Source organism: Gobius niger, assembly GCF_951799975.1.
Source record: "Gobius niger genome assembly, chromosome: 18".
In the NCBI taxonomy this organism is placed as follows: domain Eukaryota; kingdom Metazoa; phylum Chordata; class Actinopteri; order Gobiiformes; family Gobiidae; genus Gobius; species Gobius niger.
The window spans coordinates 422,779-446,009 of record NC_136869.1 but is presented as its reverse complement, the minus strand read 5'-3'; the positions used below and the strand labels follow the sequence as shown (position 1 = coordinate 446,009).

Here is a 23,231-nt window from a genome sequence, read left to right as displayed (position 1 = left end):
TATTTTTGAAAATCGATAGTTTGTGAAGATGATTATGGATCTGTCTTTGTATAAGGTGTTTTGAAATGCCCCCGTTCATGATGCATAAAACATCTGCATGTTTCATATTGTAAAGTTTGCGTTTGTGATGCAGGTTTGAAGGGGGAGGTGATGTCCGTGGAGATGGTCAGACTCAGCTGGACTCCATATTCACGGTCAGTTCATGCTCTCTCACCGGCCCAGTGCACCTGCTCTGTGTTCATATGTGATTGTTTCATAAACTTCTGTAGCTTCTGAAGCAGCAGATCCTCACCTTTGTCAAAGAACAACTGCAGAAGCTCCACAGACAAATGACCTTAGAGAACCCAGAGAGTGAAGAGCAGAGCACAGGGAGCTCCTCAGAGAGTGTGGAGGAGCAGAGCAGCAGAGAGGCTGTGCTGAACATCACTGTGGACTTCCTGAGGAGGATGGAGCAGGAGCAGCTGGCCGAGCGTCTGAGGAACAGTAAGATCTGTGTTTACAGTCGCTCTGATCCTGATCTGCTCTGACTCCTGTGTTTGTCTTCAGAGTCTGTAGCTCGTGTGTGCAGCCGTGAACTGAAGTCTCACCTGCAGCAGAGGTTCAGTCAGGTGTTTGAGGGCGTGGCTAAAGCAGGAAACTCCGCCCCCCTACAGGAGATCTACACAGAGCTCTACATCACAGAGGGCGGGGCTTCAGAGGTCAACCAGGAACATGAGGTCAGACAGATCGAGAGAGCGTCCAGGAAACCAACAGAACGTGCGATAACCTGTGAGGAGATCTTTAAACAACGATCTGAACAGCCAATCAGAGCGGTGCTGACGAAGGGCGTGGCCGGCGTGGGGAAGACGGTGCTGACTCAGAAGTTCAGTCTGGACTGGGCTGAAGGCAGAGCTCACCAGGACGTCCAGCTGCTGTTCCCCTTTACCTTCAGAGAGCTTAATGTGCTCCGAGACAGAAGGTTCAGCCTGGTGGAGCTGCTGCAGCACTTCTTCAGTCAAACCAAAGGTCTCCTCAGCTTTAAAGACCTGCAGCTGCTCTTCATGTTTGACGGTCTGGACGAGTGCAGACTTCCTCTGGTCTTCAGCCGGACCCGGGTCCTGACGGAGCCCACAGAGAGCGCCTCAGTGGAGGAGCTGCTGGTGAACCTCATCAGGGGGAGCCTGCTTCCCTCCGCTCGCCTCTGGATAACCACACGCCCCGCGGCGGCCAATCAGATCCCTGCTGAGTGCGTCTCCATGGTGACAGAGGTGCGAGGCTTCACCGACCCACAGAAGGAGCTGTACTTCAGGAAGAGGTTCACAGACGAGCAGCAGGCCACAGCCGTCATCTCCCACATCAAGACGTCACAGAGCCTCTTCATCATGTGCCACCTCCCGGTCATAAGCTGGATCATCTCCACAGTTTTACAGAAGATTCTGGAGCAAACAGAGAAACCAGAGCTGCCCAAGACTCTGACTGAGATATACATCCACTTCCTGGTGGTCCAGGCCAAAGTCAAGAACATCAAGTATCACGAGGGAACAGGAGCAGACCTTCACTGGACTCCAGAGACCAGGGAGATGGTGAAGTCTCTGGGAAAACTGGCCTTTGAGCAGCTGCTGAAAGGAAACCTGATCTTCTACGAGAGTGACCTGAGCGAGTGTGGGCTGGACGCTGCAGAGGTCGCTCGTTACTCCGGAGTCTTCACACAGGTCTTTAGAGAAGAACAAGGCCTGTACCAGGACAAGGTCTACTGCTTCATCCATCTGAGTGTGCAGGAGTTTCTGGCTGCTTTTCACGTCCATCAGACCTTCTACAGCTCTGGAGAGAACCTGCTGCCACCACCAGACTCCTCTAAGAGCCCTGACCATGAGGAGAACCTGCTGCCACCACCACACTCCTTTGAGAGCCCGGGATCAACATCAAGAAAGCCATTCAAGCAGTTGCTTCCATTATTCAAGTTTATAAAGAAACCAACACAACCATCACCAGACTCCTCAGAGAGAACACATCCTGATCCAACCCCAGAGGAGATCTTCTACCGCTCTGCTGTGGACCAGGCCTTACAGAGTCCAAACGGTCTCCTGGACCTGTTCCTGCGCTTCCTCCTGGGGCTGTCTCTGCCGACCAATCAGAGGCTGCTGGATGGTCTGCTGACTGAAACAGGAAGTGACCGGACCAATCAGAGGACAGTAAAGCACATCAAACAGAGGCTGAATGAAGAGGGCGTGTCTGCAGAGAGGAGCCTGAACCTGCTGCACTGTCTGAACGAGCTGAACGACCACAGTCTGGTGGAGGAGATACAGAAGGTCATGAGAGGAGGAGGTCTCTCTGACAGAGACATGTCTCCTGCTGAGTGGTCCACCCTGTCCTTCCTCCTGCTGTCCTCAGGCTCAGACCTGGAGCACTTTGACCTCAGGAAATACCAGAACTCAGAGGAAGCTCTCCTGGGTCTGCTGCCGGTCATCAAAGCCTCCACTAAAGCAAAGTGAGTCCAGACTGTCCTTCTGTGTCAGAGGAACATTGTCAGATAGGGTCAGTAACTGTCTCTTCTCTCCTCAGTCTGTCCTGCTGTAACCTGACGGAGAACATCTGTGGTCCTGATGGTCCTCTGGCCTCAGTGCTCAGCTCCTCCAGTCTGACTCTCATGGACCTCAGTAACAATGACCTCCAGGACTCAGGAGTGGAGCTGCTGTGTGAGGGACTGAAGAGCGCCCCCTGCAGACTGGACACTCTGAGGTGAGACGCTCCCATCATGCACTCTGTCTCTGTCACATTAGAGAGTAATGCTGTGTGTCTTTAGGCTGTCTGGATGTCTGGTCTCAGAGAGGGGCGGGGCTTCTCTGGCCTCAGCACTAAGCTCCGCCTCCTTCCGTCTTAGAGACTTAGACCTGAGCTACAACCATCCAGGACCTTCCACCGAGCTCCTGAAGGCTCTACAGGCCCCACACGGGCCCCTGGACTCTCTCAGGTGAGTCTGACTGAGGAGGACCTTCCCCTCTGGTCCTGGTCTGGTCTTTAAGCAGTAAACTGGACTGGTGTGTTTCAGGCTGGATCCTGCTGGACAACAGTTCATGGTCCCAGGTGTGAGGAAGTGTGAGTACTGTTTTATAGTTGAGATATTATATCATATTTCTGTCACAGATAGTTAGATGTTTGTGTGTTTCAGATTCCTGTGACGTCTCTCTAGATCCAAACACAGTTAACAGACGTCTCCATCTGTCTGAGGGCAGACGGGCTGTGAGCTGTGAGTGGAAGGAGCAGCAGAATCCAGATCATAAGGACAGGTTCACAGACTTGTGTCAGGTCCTGAGCTCCACTGGCCTGAGGGGGCGCTGTTACTGGGAGGTCGACTGGAGCGGGAGTGTTTATATAGCAGTGAGTTACAGAGGAATCAGACGCAGAGGAGACAGTGAAGAGAGTAGGTTTGGACACAATGATCAGTCCTGGAGTCTGAGGATCAAGGAGGGACAGTGCTCAGTTCTTCACAACAAGAGAGAAACACGACTGTCCTGTTCCCCTTTCTCAGTAACAGAAACAGAACGAAGCCGCATGGAGTCACTTGGAATGGCTGTTTGGCCTGGTCCAATATCCTCAGACAGAGTGGGCGTGTTCCTGGACTCTGAGGCTGGAGTTTTGTCCTTTTACAAAATCTCTTATTATGATCTGATCCATCTCCACACCTTCAGCTCCTCCTTCACTGAGCCGCTTTTCCCAGGGTTTGGACTGAGTCCTGGCTCTAAACTGTCTGTGGTCTAACTGCTCCTCCTGGAGGACAGACTTTTTTTTGTGCATTTATTGGTGTTTATCTTTTTAATTGTTTTGCATGTGAAAGTCATGTCATTCAGGTTGAAGCTTGTTCATTGTCAACTTCAGTGTCCTGCCCCATCCTTGTATATCTCTCTTATTTACTGTGTACTTTAAAATGTACTTAATTTGTTCATTGAAGCTTCTGCTGGTCAACCAACTAGTGAATTAAGCCCATGGCATTTACAATGTTACTGCAAATGCCATTAAAAGTCTTAAAATGTCCCTCCCCTAAAAGTGGGCCTGCTGTGGCTGAGTGGGGACTGTACTGAATGTGATCATAACAAATAAGTCTTTTTAAAGTATCAAATCATTAAAGCATAATTGTCTAAAATGTGAGTGGTCGTTCACTGTGACAGACTTTGCTGTTCTGTCGTCAGTAATGGTGTTTCATCTGTGTTCGCTTCAGTGGAAACATTTATAGAGTAAAAATACATATATTGTTCTTAACCAGTGATGGCGTCGTGTCATTTGTGTTTCAGCTCCTTCATTCACCGTGAACTTCCTCCGTACATCCATTTCATTCTGCCAGGTCCATCAATGCACTGTTATCTGAAAGCAACTGAAAAAGAATGTCATTGTCTGAAACCTTCCTTAAATGTGGTTCTGAAGCTTCATATTTAACAGTCTCATAAATCTGTAAAGAATCCGGTGACTGGTCTGTGTTTAGCTCGACTGTTACACCTGCTGTGACTTCATCTGCATAACCTCTACACTTTAAAACTCATCACGCAATAAAAGACTGACTTTATTCACATGTGATGAAGTCTTAAAACGCTCTCACTCGGTGCAACTATTAAACCATTGTTATGTTTGTAAAGCAGACGGGTTAGTTTACCTGCTTTACTAGTTTCTACTGAGACACAGGATGAACCTTTTCTGCAGATGGAACGAAACACCTTCATCTGGTTTTATTACAAATATAAACATCTCAGACGGAACAGATTTTGTGCAAAAGTAAAGAACAGTCGTGGCTTCAACATCAGTGAATTAGGACCTTGTGGACAAATCAAAATATCTTTTAAATTCCTGTGTAATAATCAAGTTTTCCGACACAGACGACGACTGAAGGAGACTCAAAAGCTTGATTTAAGTTTAGTTTTCCCGTTTCTGGTGAGTTTAAACACATTTATTCGGTCAGGTTTGTGTTGTCGACAGTGTCAGAAACAATAACTTTCTATATCAATGCCTTTGTGTGATTTGTAGAATGACATTTTGTAGCTTTTGTGACTGGTCACTGTTTCCACCTTTTACAGTTAAAACGAGCCAAGTTTAGTTGAGGAAATGTCAGATTAAATTGCTCTACGAGATGCAATATATTCATAACTGAGACGTGGCTCCCATTGGACTCACTAAGTGTTTGTTTAAACTAATAACATTTAATCATGAGGACTTTGTTCCAGACTCTCCTGGTGAGGGCTTGGTTAACGTTACCTGTTAGTGAACAGAAACTCATTTATTTGATATTCTCCTTTAGATTGTACAACTTACTCTGATTTATTTGACTCTCCTTTTTGCATCAACAGATAGAAACATGTATGAAGCATGAAGCCCCAGACTGATCAGAACCGTGAGCAGCAGGAAGTTTCCAAGTGTTTTACAAAGAACAAGATACGATCAATGTTCTGATTCCTGTGTTTTTTGGGGCTAAAACAGAAAAGTAAATGCTTCTATAATGGTCGTTATCAAAGCGTCTCACCATGTCCCACAACATCACACAACTTGTCCCACTCTGACTCCGTTTTGTGGCGCTCACACTATTGTTTTCTCCTCAGTCGAGCTCCAGGTGTTAGGGAGCAGTTTCAGTTACCAAACGGCGACATCTGGTGTTCAGAGAAATGCATTACAGCTTTATTTCCTCTCAGCATATTTCTGTTACAGCTTTGTAGTGACTTATCTTGTAGTTTAACTCTGTGTAATCACTGTAGTTGAATTCACTTTACAAAGAAATAGATATTGACTCATTATTCCCTTTATTCACGAAAAGTGGGAAATCACTTCCTCGTTTCAGTGACAAAACATTTCATTTTTCTTAATTAAATTTATAGTCTCAATTTAGTTTGTCAATCTTAGACTGGAGTTATACTTGTTATGTCCCATCTTATGTTACTGTTTATTAATTTCTGGTTAGGCCACAGTAAACTATATTTAACTATATTTACTTTAAACGACAGACAGTTTAGTCCTGAGAACATCTTCACCCACAGCTTCACCTGAATGTAAACCTCAGCTCAGTCTTTTATTAACCCTGGTTTTATTCTGTTTTAGTCATAGGTTTTAGTCCGGTTTAAACCTCATGAATGGGCCTCAAACGGCGGGAACAGATCACTCCTCCCCCGTACACGTCAAACTGAAAAAGTAGTCCCAGGCCTTTTACACTTCCCTCAGAAACGACAGCGCACAGTTTAGTGTAAATATCAGACATCCACGTCATCACTGTGAGACATTATTGTTTCATTCAACAAACGCGATTTGCTCCACAATAAAGTGAAGGAAAAGCCACAGAGGAATCACGAAGGGCGGAGGAACACGGAGCAGCGCCGCGGCCTGCGGAGGGATACCGCAGAGGACACGGAGGAGCGAAGCAAACGCGGAATAAAGTTTAATTTTCCTGATTCTGGTGAGTTTTTACACTTGTGTTTTATAAGGTTTACGTAGCGGCCAGTGTTTGTTATAACTCAGTTTATTCACGCTTTTGAACGTGTCATTTTTACGCTGTTTCTGTCGAAGTTACGTCAACGTTAGCTTAGTTTTAATGACTTCGTTTTTTTTACACTTACGGTTAAAACTATTGCTTTAGAAAAATAAGCAGGAATAAAAGTCCTCTGGTTTGCTACTTAGTCAAATATTCGATGATGCTGGTTTGATTGTTATCTAATGCTCGTTAGTTTTACCAGTGACTCGTTAAACTTCAGACTCTCCTCGTGAGGACTTGGTTAACGTTAACCTTTGGAGATAAAACTGCCCGAGAACAGAAATTATTGGGTCAAATTATAATAAGTTGATTATAAATTAAAGAAGTAAAAATGCATAGTGTTCTTTGTTAGTACAACTTATTCTGTCTCTTTACATTATTGATCCTCTATGGGCTGTGTATTGAAGTAACGTTATGTTAACCTCTTAACCCCCACCTGAACGGATCCCATTTTCTCCAGTTTGGCTTTACCCGAATCAAAAAGCTTCTTGGGAAAAAAGCACCAAAACAGCCACAAAAAATGAGAAGAAAAGAAGGATGTAAATGCAGCAAAAATGTGACTAAAATTCAACAAAAACTCAACAAAAAATGATAAGAATTCAACAAAAATGTGACAAAAATTCAACAAAAACTCAACAAAAAATGATAAAAATTCAACAAAAATTCAACAAAAAAATGACAAAAATTCAACAAAAACTCAACAAAAACATGATAAAAATTCAACAAAAAAATGATAAAAATTCAACAAAAACTCAACAAAAACATGATAAAAATTCAACAAAAAAATGATAAAAATTCAACAAAAATGTGACAAAAATTCAACAAAAATGTGACAAAAAAATGATAAAAATTCAACAAAAACTCAACAAAAAAATGATAAAAATTCAACAAAAATGTGACAAAAATGAAGAAAAAAAAAGAAAAAAAAGAACATTAAAAGGTGACACACACAACACAGCAACAACGCAAGGAAAAAGGTCAGTTTTGTGGGTCTTAGCTTTCAAATGAGGCGTTACACAGGCCTATATAACAGCCAAAGAGGACAGAATGCATTTGGTTCAGGCGGGTGGTAAGAGGTTAACCCCCGCCTTAACCAAGCACGTTTTCTCCAGTTTGGCTTTATCCAAATCTAAAAGCTTCTTCAAAATAGCGACAAAAACAAAACCGCATTAAAAAACCCCCACAAAAGAGCAAAGAAAAGTAACAAAACACAACAAAAAGCGATGAAAGTACAACAAAAGAAGTAACAAAAAGCCACTTAAGAGCAATTGATTGACAAAAAAAAAAGTGATCAAAGCGCAAAACAAAAAGGCAACAAAAACTGAACAAAAAAAGTGGCAAAATTGTGACAAAAATGCCACAAAAAAGCAACAAAAAAGCACCAAGAAACAGGTAAAAAATGAGGCAATGCTGTTTATATGCTGTAAACTCCAGTCAAAAAGCTCCTCGATTTGGTGAAAGCCGAACTAGAGAAAAAGAAAGAAAAACACAAACACTGTGACTGTGTTGGACCTAATAATAATAATACTTAGTAAAATAATGTTCAAACCATAAAGACGTCCTAAATAAAGCCAGTTGTATAAAAAGCCCTTTTTCTCCAGTGACTCCGTGACTGAAGACCCACAGAAGGAGCATCTCCTGGAGCCCAGAGCCATGTGAGAAACGACTGCAGCCCAGGCCTTCACACTGGCTCACTCTGTCTGGGGAAACCTTGCGGTGATAACGACTGGACAGGGTTAGCCAGGCGGTGAGTAACTCTTAACACGCTTCACATCCAAGAACAGGAAGTGTGTGTTTAGTTTGTACTAAATGGTAGAGCGTAGTGATGGGCAGATGATGCTTTAAGGGCTGTGTAAGGCTTTGGTTGTTCTGTACAGTCATTTAGGCCTTTGTCCCACCAATGTAGAGAAAGTCCCTCATTTACAAAGCTACAAAACAGTGAGACTCTGTTCATGAACAATGTCATCATATCCATGTACAGCTCATGTCTACAGTATGTGTGTTCTGATGTTCCTTTATCCGTATTAATATGTGTGTTTGGGGCTAAAACAGAAAAGTAAATGCTTCTATAATGGTCGTTCTCAAATCGTCTCACCGTGTCCCACAACATCACACAACTTGTCCCACTCTGACTCCGTTTTGTGGCGCTCACACTATTGTTTTCTCCTCAGTAGAGCTCCAGGTGTTAGGGAGCAGTTTCAGTTACCAAACGGCGACATCTGGTGTTCAGAGAAATGCATTACAGCTTTATTTCCTCTCAGCATATTTCTGTTACAGCTTTGTAGTGACTTATCTTGTAGTTTAACTCTGTGTAATCACTGTAGTTGATTTCACTTTACAAAGAAATAGATATTGACTCATTACTCCCTTTGTTCATGAAAAGTGGGAAATCTCTTCCTCGTTTCAGTGACTCCGCCCTCACTTCCTGTTACCTGTCTGACACTGTGAGGACGGACTGTGTTTAATTTGAGTCAAATCCAGCAACATTTTCAAATACCGAGAAAGACAACTTTAACCCATGGATCAGGAGAGAGAGATTTCGACATGTGTGTTATTTTCATCTGGATTCCAAGTTTTCTCACTGAACTGGACATTTCCTGTAAAGGCTAAAGTCAAACTAACTCCATTTTGAGACGCAGGACTGAGTTTGGTGAGTGGATTTTCTCTTATTCTCTCGTTAATAGAAAAAGCTCATTTACTCCTGGATTACACAGATCATGAGATTGTTGTGCACTTTACAAACAGCTCCTGGAATGTGGGTCAGAGTCAGAGCTAAACATTACATTTCCTCACTGTTATAAGTCTGACACCTTCTGTTTGTGATCTTTGAATGTTGAAGCCTTTTATATCAGTAAATGAGAGAAAATACTGTTGCCAAATGTTTGAATTATTCGGCCTGTTTATTCCAGCTAAGCCCCTTTAACGCAGTTTGTCTGAGACTCGACCCATCCTGTCATGTCTGTTTTGTCTTTCAGGGCTGATTCTTCTCTTCTCATCTTGAAGAAATTCTTAGTCACACCTTTGTTGCTGCTGTTGAGATTAAAAAAAGACCTGCTTAAAGTCAGTTGATGTTTTTAAACAGTCTCAGCAGCTTTACAGCAGCTGCACATAAATCATTTACTGTAAATAAACAGGAAACATCAAAATAAACTCCCTGCATCAGAAGATGGATCGTCCCATGTCCAGACTTGGTCCTCATCATGGTCCTGACTCGGACCCTACAGACTGTGGGCCTGAGCTGAAGAGGTTTGTGACTTCATTGTTTCATGTTCACAGGGTTCAGACTGAACACTGAACAGGTATAGTGCAAATAATATTAAAGTCAGTGTTGAGGGCTCACAGTGCAGAGCAGGTGCGGCTGAGCTCATGTGGTGTGGAAAGAGTAAAAAAAGAAGTCATGCATCCAGAGGGAAGAGAAGGAACAGAATTTGCTTGAATTTTGCAACTGAATCAGTATGCAAATGTGAACAACACAGGAAAACAGAGGCACTGTGATACAGAGGAGCTGTCAGAGGATCACAGGGGAGGAAGAAAACCAACACTGCAATGTAAGGATTTATGATTATAGCACATACAGGGTTTCAGCTTTAAATTGAATGAATTGTGCTGAAACTAAGGCCTGTCATTAAACGTGTCATTGAAAAGCATTGAATTTGACTCCCAACAGGCATCTAAAACTACATTTCCTTCAAGGATAAGGTCACGGTCAACTTTATTTACTGCATCATTTTAGTGAAAACTAAATCAACTGCAGGTTTCGCTAAAATGTTATCTACGTTTCTTCCAACGTCCAACTATTTATCAAAAAATGCATGATTTTTTTGTAATTATGGTATTTGTGCATTAAATTACATCCAATTGACATTATGAAGGCATTAAATTTAACTTACTGCAGCCTGTATAAACCTGAGATAGAAGATAGGATAGTTAACGTAAATGTGCTGTTTATTGTCCTCTCTGTATGTTGTTGTTGACGTTGATACCCCTTATTAAACCTAAATCTGCTCAGTATTCAGTGTGAACCTGGCAAGAGAAGTAGGAGCAACACCAGTTGTGATTGATTGTGCATTTGACACAAGTTCATCTCTTTGTCCATCAGGAGGAAACGGGACCGACCCGGCCTCAGCTGTTTGTCTCTGAAAAGTGACCGATCCAAAGACGCAGTTATTCTCTTTCAAAGGTTTGTATTGACCTGATTTCTTTCAGTCACTGCTCTCTCTGTGGAGTGTTTAAACTAATAACTTCCTTTATTTAAACAGGAATTCAGAAAGGCCTGGTTTCTGTGAGTCTGTGATGAGCGACCGGTCCAAAGACACAGACATGAACTTTAGAGTCGATCCTCCTGGAGACCTCAGGTAACGTAGACTGCTGTCTTTGTTATAATAATGTTGAGGAGGAGTCTCTCTGCAGATCACATGGGGTTTGTACGCTTTACTTGACATGAGTCAAAGGTCGTGATTGAAGGAAAAGTCATGCCTCTGCTGGTGATTAATGAATAACACTGAATATTGCAGTGGATCAGTTGGTATTTTTTATAATCGAGTGTACGTTACATCTTAACATTCTAACGAGCCTATGGTTTTATTAGGCTTTTTTGCACAAAATTGTATAGAAAAAAAGGTGACATTTACTGCTTATGTTCATGATGCATAAAACATCTGCATGTTTCATATTGTAATGTTTGCGTTTGTGATGCAGGTTTGAAGGTGGAGGTGATGTCCGTGGAGATGGTCAGACTCAGCTGGACTCCATATTCACGGTCAGTTCATGCTCTCTCACCGGCCCAGTGCACCTGCTCTGTGTTCATATGTGATTGTTTCATAAACTTCTGTAGCTTCTGAAGCAGCAGATCCTCACCTTTGTCGAAGAACAACTGCAGAAGCTCCACAGACAAATGACCTTAGAGAACCCAGAGAGTGAAGAGCAGAGCACAGGGAGCTCCTCAGAGAGTGTGGAGGAGCAGAGCAGCAGAGAGGCTGTGCTGAACATCACTGTGGACTTCCTGAGGAGGATGGAGCAGGAGCAGCTGGCCGAGCGTCTGAGGAACAGTAAGATCTGTGTTTACAGTCGCTCTGATCCTGATCTGCTCTGACTCCTGTGTTTGTCTTCAGAGTCTGTAGCTCGTGTGTGCAGCCGTGAACTGAAGTCTCACCTGCAGCAGAGGTTCAGTCAGGTGTTTGAGGGCGTGGCTAAAGCAGGAAACTCCGCCCCCCTACAGGAGATCTACACAGAGCTCTACATCACAGAGGGCGGGGCTTCAGAGGTCAACCAGGAACATGAGGTCAGACAGATCGAGAGAGCGTCCAGGAAACCAACAGAACGTGCGATAACCTGTGAGGAGATCTTTAAACAACGATCTGAACAGCCAATCAGAGCGGTGCTGACGAAGGGCGTGGCCGGCGTGGGGAAGACGGTGCTGACTCAGAAGTTCAGTCTGGACTGGGCTGAAGGCAGAGCTCACCAGGACGTCCAGCTGCTGTTCCCCTTCACCTTCAGAGAGCTCAATGTGCTCCGAGACAGAAGGTTCAGCCTGGTGGAGCTGCTGCAGCACTTCTTCAGTCAAATCAAAGGTCTCCTCAGCTTTAAAGACCTGCAGCTGCTCTTCATGTTTGACGGTCTGGACGAGTGCAGACTTCCTCTGGTCTTCAGCCGGACCCGGGTCCTGACGGAGCCCACAGAGAGCGCCTCAGTGGAGGAGCTGCTGGTGAACCTCATCAGGGGGAACCTGCTTCCCTCCGCTCGCCTCTGGATAACCACACGCCCCGCGGCGGCCAATCAGATCCCTGCTGAGTACGTCTCCATGGTGACAGAGGTGCGAGGCTTCACCGACCCACAGAAGGAGAAGTACTTCAGGAAGAGGTTCACAGACGAGCAGCAGGCCACAGCCGTCATCTCCCACATCAAGACGTCACAGAGCCTCTTCATCATGTGCCACCTCCCGGTCATAAGCTGGATCATCTCCACAGTTTTACAGAAGATTCTGGAGCACACAGAGAAACCAGAGCTGCCCAAGACTCTGACTGAGATGTACGTCTACTTCCTGGTGGTCCAGGCCAAAGTCAAGAACATCAAGTATCACGAGGGAACAGGAGCAGACCTTCACTGGACTCCAGAGACCAGGGAGATGGTGAAGTCTCTGGGAAAACTGGCCTTTGAGCAGCTGCTGAAAGGAAACCTGATCTTCTACGAGAGTGACCTGAGCGAGTGTGGGCTGGACGCTGCAGAGGTCGCTCGTTACTCCGGAGTCTTCACACAGGTCTTTAGAGAAGAACAAGGTCTGTACCAGGACAAGGTCTACTGCTTCATCCATCTGACTGTGCAGGAGTTTCTGGCGGCTTTTCACGTCCATCAGACCTTCTACAGCTCTGGGGAGAACCTGCTGTCACCACCACACTCCTTTAAGAGCCCTAGGGCCTTCTACCGCTCTGCTGTGGACCAGGCCTTACAGAGTCCAAACGGACACCTGGACCTGTTCCTGCGCTTCCTCCTGGGGCTGTCTCTGCCGACCAATCAGAGGCTGCTGGAGGGTCTGCTGACTGAAACAGGAAGTTACCGGACCAATCAGAGGACAGCATGGTACATCAAACAGAGGCTGAATAAAAGGGGCGTGTCTGCAGAGAGGAGCCTGAACCTGCTGCACTGTCTGAACGAGCTGAACGACCGCAGTCTGGTGGAGGAGATACAGAAGGTCATGAGAGGAGGAGGTCTCTTTGACAGAGACATGTCTCCTGCTGAGTGGTCCACCCTGTCCTTCCTCCTGCTGTCCTCAGGCTCAGACCTGGAGCACTTTGACCTCAGGAAATACCAGGCCTCAGAGAAAGCTCTCCTGGGTCTGCTGCCGGTCATCAAAGCCTCCACTAAAGCAAAGTGAGTCCAGACTGTCCTTCTGTGTCAGAGGAACATTGTCAGATAGGGTCAGTAACTGTCTCTTCTCTCCTCAGTCTGTCCATCTGCCGTCTGACCTCTCGATGCTGTGGTCCTGATGGTCCTCTGGCCTCAGTGCTCAGCTCCTCCAGTCTGACTCTCCTGGACCTCAGTAACAATGACCTCCAGGACTCAGGAGTGGAGCTGCTGTGTGAGGGACTGAAGAGCGCCCCCTGCAGACTGGACACTCTGAGGTGAGACGCTCCCATCATGCACTCTGTCTCTGTCACATTAGAGAGTAATGCTGTGTGTCTTTAGGCTGTCTGGATGTCTGGTCTCAGAGAGGGGCGGGGCTTCTCTGGCCTCAGCACTAAGCTCCGCCTCCCTCCGTCTTAGAGACTTAGACCTGAGCTACAACCATCCAGGACCTTTCACCGAGCTCCTGAAGGCTCTACAGGCCCCACACGGGCCCCTGGACTCTCTCAGGTGAGTCTGACTGAGGAGGACCTTCCCCTCTGGTCCTGGTCTGGTCTTTAAGCAGTAAACTGGACTGGTGTGTTTCAGGCTGGATCCTGCTGGACAACAGTTCATGGTCCCAGGTCTGAGGAAGTGTGAGTACTGTTTTATAGTTGAGATATTATATCATATTTCTGTCACAGATAGTTAGATGTTTGTGTGTTTCAGATTCCTGTGACGTCTTTCTAGATCCAAACACAGCTCACAGACGTCTCCTTCTGTCTAAGGACAGACGGACTGTGAGATGTGGGTGGGAGGAGCAACAGTATCCAGATCATGAGGACAGGTTCACAGACCTGGATCAGGTCCTGAGCTCCACTGGCCTGAGGGGGCGCTGTTACTGGGAGGTCGCCTGGAGGGGGAGTGTTTATATAGCAGTGAGTTACAGAGGAATCAGACGCACAGGAGACAGTAGAAAGAGTAGGTTTGGAGACAATGATCAGTCCTGGAGTCTGAAGATCAAGGGGGGAAAATGCTCAGTTCTTCACAACAAAAGAGAAACGCGGCTGTCCTATTCCTGGCCCTCAGAATACAAAATGGAACACCAATTTGCAGGGACACGTAGACTGGCTGTGAGAAATCATCCTATGTCCTCAGACAGAGTGGGCGTGTTCTCAGACAGAGGGGGCGTGTCCTCAGACAGAGTGGGCGTGTTCCTGGACTCTGAGGCTGGAGTTTTGTCCTTTTTCAGAATCACTGATTATGATCTGATCCATCTCCACACCTTCAGCTCCTCCTTCACTGAGCTGCTGTTTCCAGGGTTTAGACTGAGTTTTGAATCTAAACTGTCTGTTCTAACTGCGCCCCCTGGAGGACAGACCTTTTCTGATTAATTGATATTTACCTTTTTTGTTTTGTCTGTTAAAGTCGTGTCATGTTGTTCAAGTTAACATTTGGTCATAGATCATAGATTAAGTATCGTTACACCATCTTCATATATTTTACTTATTTACTGTGAACTTTACAATTGACTTTATTTGTTCATTGAAGCTGCTGTAAAGTAACTGTTCTGTTGTGATTAAATCTGGTATAATTGTCTAAAATGTGAGTGGTCGTTCACTGTGACAGACTTTGCTGTTCTGTCGTCAGTAATGGTGTTTCATCTGTGTTTGCTTCAGTGGAAACATTTATAGAGTAAAAATACATATATTGTTCTTAACCAGTGATGGCGTCGTGTCATTTGTGTTTCAGCTCCTTCATTCACCGTGAACTTCCTCCGTACATCCATTTCATTCTGCCAGGTCCATCAATGCACTGTTATCTGAAAGCAACTGAAAAAGAATGTCATTGTCTGAAACCTTCCTTAAATGTGGCTCTGAAGCTTCATATTTAACAGTCTCATAAATCTGTAAAGAATCCGGTGACTGGTCTGTGTTTAGCTCGACTGTTACACCTGCTGTGACTTCATCTGCATAACCTCTACACTTTAAAACTCATCACGCAGTAAAAGACTGACTTTATTCACATGTGATGAAGTCTTAAAACGCTCTCACTCGGTGCAACTATTAAACCATTGTTATGTTTGTAAAGCAGACGGGTTAGTTTACCTGCTTTACTAGTTTCTACTGAGACACAGGATGAACCTTTTCTGTAGATGGAACGAAACACCTTCATTTGGTTTTATTACAAATATAAACATCTCAGACGGAACAGATTTTGTGCAAAAGTAAAGAACAGTCGTGGCTTCAACATCAGTGAATTAGGACCTTGTGGACTAATCAAAATATCTTTTAAATTCCTGTGTAATAATCAAGTTTTCCGACACAGACGACGACTGAAGGAGACTCAAAAGCTTGATTAAGTTTAGTTTTCCCGTTTCTGGTGAGTTTAAACACATTTATTTGGTCAGGTTTGTGTTGTCGACAGTGTCAGAAACAATAACTTTCTATATCAATGCCTTTGTGTGATTTGTAGAATGACATTTTGTAGCTTTTGTGGCTGGTCACTGTTTCCACCTTTTACAGTTAAAACGAGCCAAGTTTAGTTGAGGAAATGTCAGATTAAATTGCTCTACGAGATGCAATATATTCATAAATGAGACGTGGCTCCCATTGGACTCCCTAAGTGTTTGTTTAAACTAATAACATTTAATCATGAGGACTTTGTTCCAGACTCTCCTGGTGAGGGCTTGGTTAACGTTACCTGTTAGTGAACAGAAACTCATTTGTTTGATATTCTCCTTTAGATTTTACAACTTACTCTGATTTATTTCACTCTCCTTTTTGCATCAACAGATAGAAACATGTATGAAGCATGAAGCCCCAGACTGATCAGAACCGTGAGCAGCAGGAAGTTTCCAGTGTTTTACAAAGAACAAGATACGATCAATGTTCTGATTCCTGTGTTTTTTGGGGCTAAAACAGAAAAGTAAATGCTTCTATAATGGTCGTTATCAAATCGTCTCACCGTGTCCCACAACATCACACAACTTGTCCCACTCTGACTCCGTTTTGTGGCGCTCACACTATTGTTTTCTCCTCAGTAGAGCTCCAGGTGTTAGGGAGCAGTTTCAGTTACCAAACGGCGACATCTGGTGTTCAGAGAAATGCATTACAGCTTTATTTCCTCTCAGCATATTTCTGTTACAGCTTTGTAGTGACTTATCTTGTAGTTTAACTCTGTGTAATCACTGTAGTTGAATTCACTTTACAAAGAAATAGATATTGACTCATTACTCCCTTTATTCAAGAAAAGTGGGAAATCTCTTCCTCGTTTCAGTGACAAAACATTTCATTTTTCTTAATTAAATTTATAGTCTGTCAATCTTAGACTGGAGTTATACTTGTTATGTCCCATCTTATGTTACTGTTTATTAATTTCTGGTTAGGCCACAGTAAACTATATTTAACTATATTTACTTTAAACGACAGACAGTTTAGTCCTGAGAACATCTTCACCCACAGCTTCACCTGAATGTAAACCTCAGCTTAGTCTTTTATTAACCCTGGTTTTATTCTGTTTTAGTCATAGGTTTTAGTCCGGTTTAAACCAAATGAATGGGCCTCAAACGGCGGGAATGGATCACTCCTCCCCCCGTACACGTCAAACTGAAAAAGTAGTCCCGGGCCTTTTACACTTCCCTCAGAAACGACAGCGCACAGTTTAGTGTAAATATCAGATATCCACGTCATCACTGTGAGACATTATTGTTTCATTCAACAAACGCGATTTGCTCCTCAATAAAGTGAAGGAAAAAGCCACAGAGGAATCACGAAGGGCGGAGGAACACGGAGCAGCGCCGCGGCCTGCGGAGGGATACCGCAGAGGACACGGAGGAGCGAAGCAAACGCGGAATAAAGTTTAATTTTCCTGATTCTGGTGAGTTTTTACACTTGTGTTTTATAAGGTTTACGTAGCGGCCAGTGTTTGTTATAACTCAGTTTATTCACACTTTTGAACGTGTCATTTTTACGCCGTTTCTGTCGAAGTTACGTCAACGTTAGCTTAGTTTTAATGACTTCATTTTTTTACACTTAAGGTTAAAACTATTGCTTTAGAAAAATAAGCAGGAATAAATGTCCTCTGGTTTGCTAATTATTGAAATATTCGATGATGCTGGTTTGATTGTTTTCTAATGCTCGTTAGTTTTACCAGTGACTCGTTAAACTTCAGACTCTCCTCGTGAGGACTTGGTTAACGTTAACCTTTGGAGATAAAACTGCCTGAGAACAGAAGTTATTGGGTCAAATTATAATAAGTTGATTATAAATTAAAGGAGTAAAAATGCATAGTGTTCTTTGTTAGTACAACTTATTCTGTCTCTTTATATTACTGATCCTCTATGGGCTGTGTATTGAAGTAACGTCATGTTAACCTCTTAACTCCCACCTGAACGGATCCCATTTCCTCCAGTTTGGCTTTAACCTAATCAAAAAGCTTCTTGGGAAAAAAGCACCAAAACAGCCACAAAAAATGAGAAGAAAAGAAGGATGTAAAAACAAAAAAATGTGACTAAAATTCAATAAAAACTCAACAAAAAATGAAAAAAATTCAACAAAAACTCAACAAAAAAATGATAAAAATTCTATAAAAATGTCACAAAAATTCAGCAAAAAATCAACAAAAAAATGATAAAAATTCTATAAAAATGTCACAAAAATTCAGCAAAAAATCAACAAAAAAATGATGAAAATTCAACAAAAAAATGACAAAAATTCAACAAAAAAAAAGATAAAAATTCAACACAAATTCAACAAAAAATCAACAAAAATGAAAAAAGAAAGAAAAAAAAACATAATTAAGGTGACCCAACACAGCAACAACGCGAGGAAAAAGTTATCAGTTTTGTGGGTCTTAGCTTTCAAATGAGGTGTTACACAGGCCTATATAACAGCCAAAGAGGACAGAATGCATTTGGTTCAGGCGGGGGGTCAGAGCTTAACCCCCGCCTGAACGGAGCACATTTTCTCCAGTTTGGCTTTATCCAAATCTAAAAGCTTCTTCAAAAACGAAACGAAAATGAGGACAAAACACAACAAAAAGCGATGAAAGTACAACAAAAGAAGTAAAAAAGCCACTTAAGAGAAATTGACAAAAAAAAAGTGACCAAAGCGCAGCAAAAAGGCAACAAAAACTGAACAAAAAAAGTGTCAAAATTGTGACAAAAATGCCGTAAAAAAGCAACAAAAAAGCACCAAGAAACAGGTACTAAATGAGGCTATGCTGTTTATATGCTGTAAACTCCAGTCAAAAAGCTCCTCGATTTGGTGAAAGCCGAACTAGAGAAAAAGAAAGAAAAACACAAACACTGTGACTGTGTTGGACCTAATAATAATAATACTTAGTAAAATAATGTTCAAACCATAAAGACTTCCTAAATAAAGCGAGTTGTATAAAAAGTCCTTTTTCTCCAGTGACTCCGTGACTGAAGACCCACAGAAGGAGCATCTCCTGGAGCCCAGAGCCATGTGAGAAACGACTGCAGCCCAGGCCTTCACACTGGCTCACTCTGTCTGGGGAAACCTTGCGGTGATAACGACTGGACAGGGTTAGCCAGGCGGTGAGTAACTCTTAACACGCTTCACATCCAAGAACAGGAAGTGTGTGTTTAGTTTGTACTAAATGGTAGAGCGTAGTGATGGGCAGATGATGCTTTAAGGGCTGTGTAAGGCTTTGGTTGTTCTGTACAGTCATTTAGGCCTTTGTCCCACCAATGTAGAGAAAGTCCCTCATTTACAAAGCTACAAAACAGTGAGACTCTGTTCATGAACAATGTCATCATATCCATGTACAGCTCATGTCTACAGTATGTGTGTTCTGATGTTCCTTTATCCGTATTAATATGTGTGTTTGGGGCTAAAACAGAAAAGTAAATGCTTCTATAATGGTCGTTATCAAATCGTCTCACCGTGTCCCACAACATCACACAACTTGTCCCACTCTGACTCCGTTTTGTGGCGCTCACACTATTGTTTTCTCCTCAGTCGAGCTCCAGGTGTTAGGGAGCAGTTTCAGTTACCAAACGGCGACATCTGGTGTTCAGAGAAATGCATTACAGCTTTATTTCCTCTCAGCATATTTCTGTTACAGCTTTGTAGGGACTTATCTTGTAGTTTAACTCTGTGTAATCACTGTAGTTGAATTCACTTTACAAAGAAATAGATATTGACTCATTACTCCCTTTATTTATGAAAAGTGGGAAATCTCTTCCTCGTTTCAGTGACTCCGCCCTCACTTCCTGTTACCTGTCTGACACTGTGAGGACGGACTGTGTTTAGAAACACGGGACAAGGTTCATTTTGATATAATCCAGCAAAGTTTTAAAATAGCGTTAGAGTTTGTTTCTTTCCGAACGTGGACATTTCCTGTAAAAGCCTAAAGTGAAACTGACTCCATTTTGAGACACAGGACTGAGTTTGGTGAGTGGATTTTCTCTTATTCTCTCATTAATAGAAAATTTGTAGCTCATTTATTCCTGGATTAGACAGATCATAAGATTGTTTTGCATTTACTTTCTTGTTAGTAGTAACAATGTAATTCACTATTCATGTTTTATTACTTATCAAACCAGTTCTATTGTTTATTTTCGAGCAGCTTTATTTTTGGCAGCCCCAACTGCTTTTAACTGAATATGTGGCTGCAGAGGTGGAGTGACTTGACTTTGAATTTTACTGAAGAGGAAGTAAAAAGTAATGACCAAAATCATTACTCAGTACTGGGAGCATTGAGTAAAAGTCTGATTCATGAGATTATGTGAATATGACCTGATGAGATGAAACACAAAGATTTACTCACTGTGGGACGAGTAACTCCTTTATTTACTGAAGTAAAAGTACAGATACTTCATTATAATATTACTAAGCAGTGTTAAACTACTGTAAGAAGTAAAATGACTTTACTTTTTTGAAGTGACTTGAGTAAATGTAGCTGAGTACTGCTTTTCTCTTTTGCCACATGTTCTTAGTTCAGCCTTTTCTATCAGTAAATCAGTTTGTTACTGAATGTCTTCATGTTTTTTCAGCTGCCACAGTTTTGTAACGTCAACATTTAATTACATTCATGTCTGACTTGTTTAGTCTCATATTTTCTTTCCTCCAGATCATTCTTTTGTTCTGTCATCAGTCCTTGACAAAGAAAAGCAGAGCCTGAAATGTGGAGGTGACGCAGACGAGGAGGTTAAGTACAATTACACAGTCGTTATTAAACTATGAAAACCAGTGGCATTGAACGTTTTAATTTAATTTGTTTAATTATTAATATGTTTAGGGTAATTCTGCAAAGATGGTAGATACTGATATTGTATTGTATATTTTGGTGTGTCTATGTGTCAAATAAGTTTGCAAATACAAAACTGATTGATTTCACTTTATACGTGAATATATTTTAGCTTTTAAACACATTGTTCAGTCTGAGGTGTCCTCACTACTGGAGAGGAATCATTTTCTTGTGCCCACCTGTGATCTACAGACTGTTTACAATGAAGAAGCAGCTGATGGGAATAAAAAAGGCTTCTGTTTAAAGTCATCAATGGTCTCTGATTTTGACACAAGCATTAAAAAGCCTCAGCATCTTTACAGTAGCTAAACAAATACAAATCAATTCAATTCAAGTTTTCTCTCTTCAGAAGATGTATCGTCCCATGTCCAGACCTGACCTTAATCATGGTCCTGACTCTGATCCTAAACTTAACCCCAGCTGTGGGTCTGAGGACAGAGAGACCTCCAGAGACTGTGGGTCTGAGGACAGAGAGACCTCCAGAGACTGTGGGTCTGAGGACAGAGAGACCTCCAGAGACTGTGGGTCTGAGGACAGAGAGACCTCCAGAGACTGTGGGTCTGAGGACAGAGAGACCTCCAGAGACTGTGGGTCTGAGGACAGAGAGACCTCCAGAGACTGTGGGTCTGAGGACAGAGAGACCTCCAGAGACTGTGGGTCTGAGGACAGAGAGACCTCCAGAGACTGTGGGTCTGAGGACAGAGAGACCTCCAGAGACTGTGGGTCTGAGGACAGAGAGACCTCCAGAGACTGTGGGTCTGAGCTGAAGAGGTTTGTGGATTAATTGTTTCATGTATAAAGGGTTCACACAGAATGTGTATAAATTAGTGCAGGCTCCACAAATAATCAGAACTCATGACAGTCAATGTTTGAGCTCACATTAGCCACAGTGCAGGTACGAAGCATTGACTTTACTGTGAGCAGGACGTCTCCAGCTGGTCTTTATGAAAATGTGACTATTAAAAGCAGGTGAATACAGTATTTAAATAAATGAGGTCCTCATCCAAATCCATTCTTTGATTTTCCACCTCAAACACAGACTCTTCTGTGGAGCTGCTCATTAGGAGCAGGTTTGTATGTAATGTTACACAGTGCGCCTTTAATAAAATCAGTGTGTAAACTCAGTCTAACCTGGATCATGTAAACAACACAGGGAGACAGAGGCTGATGCAGAGGAGCTGTCAGACATTCATGGGAGATATGTGAGCACAAGAACAGAGGAGGAAACAACCACTGATAGCTGACAGGAGAAGAAGTGTGTTATTTCACATGTTTCCTATTGCTCTGAACATAGTTATCATATGACACACATTTCTAAACATATAAACCTGTTCAGTATTAGTTGTGAACACAGTTTTAGAAACAAAACCAGTTGTGGTTGATTGTTTGACACCAGTTCATCTCTTTGTCCATCAGGAGGAAACAGGACCGACCCGGCCCCAGCTGTTTGTCTCTGAAAAGTGACCAATCCAAAGACGCAGTAGTTTTCTTTCAAAGGTTTGTAGTGACATGATTTCTTTCAATCACTGCTCTCTCTGTGGAGTGTTTATAATACTGAGATCTGTTCTTACCTGAGCTTAGACGAGTTGATGTGTACCTGTCTGGTCGTTGTGTGTGCTCAGTCACACACAACGGCCAAAGATGTTGTTAGCATTTAGCCTCTCCTCCTCTCTTCTATGGGGCCAAACATGGGTGAAGTTAGAAGTGACCAAGCTCTTCCATGTGTTCCCTATTTAAATACGGTTACATGAGTAACTACACGATCCAAGTCCAGTCACACAAAATGCAGCATGTGGATTTTCTAAGTGGATAAAAAGGGGAACTATATTGTGAGGCGTAATAACACTGTACCACTTAGAGCAATAGAGTTATTGTGTGGACCTCACATTGTTTTTGCGCCTTACAATATAGCTCGATCGCTTCTAGCTTCAGCCCAGTTTGGAGCTATAGGAATATGCTTGGAGAGGCAAAATGCGGACAACGTCTTTGGTCTATTTGTATTGTCCCTCCTTTTCAAATAAATAAATAAATTTGCGTGACAGAGCACACGCACAAAGACCAGACAGGTACGCATCAACTCGTCTAAGCTCAGGTAAGAACAGATCTCAGTATGTAAAAATGGTTCCCTGTTCCTTTAAACTAATAACTTTCTTTATTTAAACAGGAATTTAGAAAGACCTGGTTTCTGTGACTCAAACTTTAGAGTCGATCCTCTTGAAGACCTCAGGTACATGTTCTCTCTGTAGACCACAGATGCGACCAGTAGGTTTAACTTGACTCTTTTCTCCAATCACTGCCTTTTGACTCATGTCATGTCTCTGCTAGCGATTAATGAATGAACTCAAAAATCAAAAAGGGCACAGGTTTTACGTTGTTTTATGAGAAGATAGAGCTTAGATATTGTGACTAAAACACATTGTGGGGATGCGGTGGTAAGCTGCGGTAAGCTGCGGTAAGCTGCGCTCGTGTCGGACACAAGGTTTATTTTTAGATTGTGCTAAACTTTTGCCTCGTTCACCTTGGCATCAGTCTGTGGAGCCGCTGTGCTTCAAGTCCAGGCTTTATGAAAAAACTCAGCGGTAAATGACGCTTCACTGGGATAAGCTTAGTAATGTTAATTGTGTCTCCTTGTGTAACTAATATAACTTTCAATGTT

The 23,231-nt window shown here is 42.9% G+C and overlaps 1 protein-coding gene across 1 annotated transcript in view; it reads left to right on the top strand.

Annotated features, from left to right (window-relative positions):
- Nucleotides 1-357: 357 nt before the first annotated feature.
- The window catches only part of LOC306977842 (uncharacterized protein), a gene marked incomplete at its 3' end in the record, with an annotated part of 33,429 nt that continues 10,555 nt past the window's right edge, over nt 358-23,231 (top strand). Inside the window, exons 1-12 of the mRNA XM_079576281.1 lie at nt 358-483; nt 547-2,467; nt 2,542-2,636; nt 2,833-2,950; nt 3,029-3,063; nt 3,170-3,400; nt 11,180-11,211; nt 11,316-11,529; nt 11,593-13,348; nt 13,423-13,599; nt 13,664-13,831; nt 13,910-13,944. Coding sequence (XP_079432407.1) covers nt 447-483; nt 547-2,467; nt 2,542-2,636; nt 2,833-2,950; nt 3,029-3,063; nt 3,170-3,400; nt 11,180-11,211; nt 11,316-11,529; nt 11,593-13,348; nt 13,423-13,599; nt 13,664-13,831; nt 13,910-13,944 — 4,819 coding nt within the window. The 5' untranslated portion in view covers nt 358-446. The remainder of the gene's footprint in view (nt 484-546; nt 2,468-2,541; nt 2,637-2,832; nt 2,951-3,028; nt 3,064-3,169; nt 3,401-11,179; nt 11,212-11,315; nt 11,530-11,592; nt 13,349-13,422; nt 13,600-13,663; nt 13,832-13,909; nt 13,945-23,231) is intronic.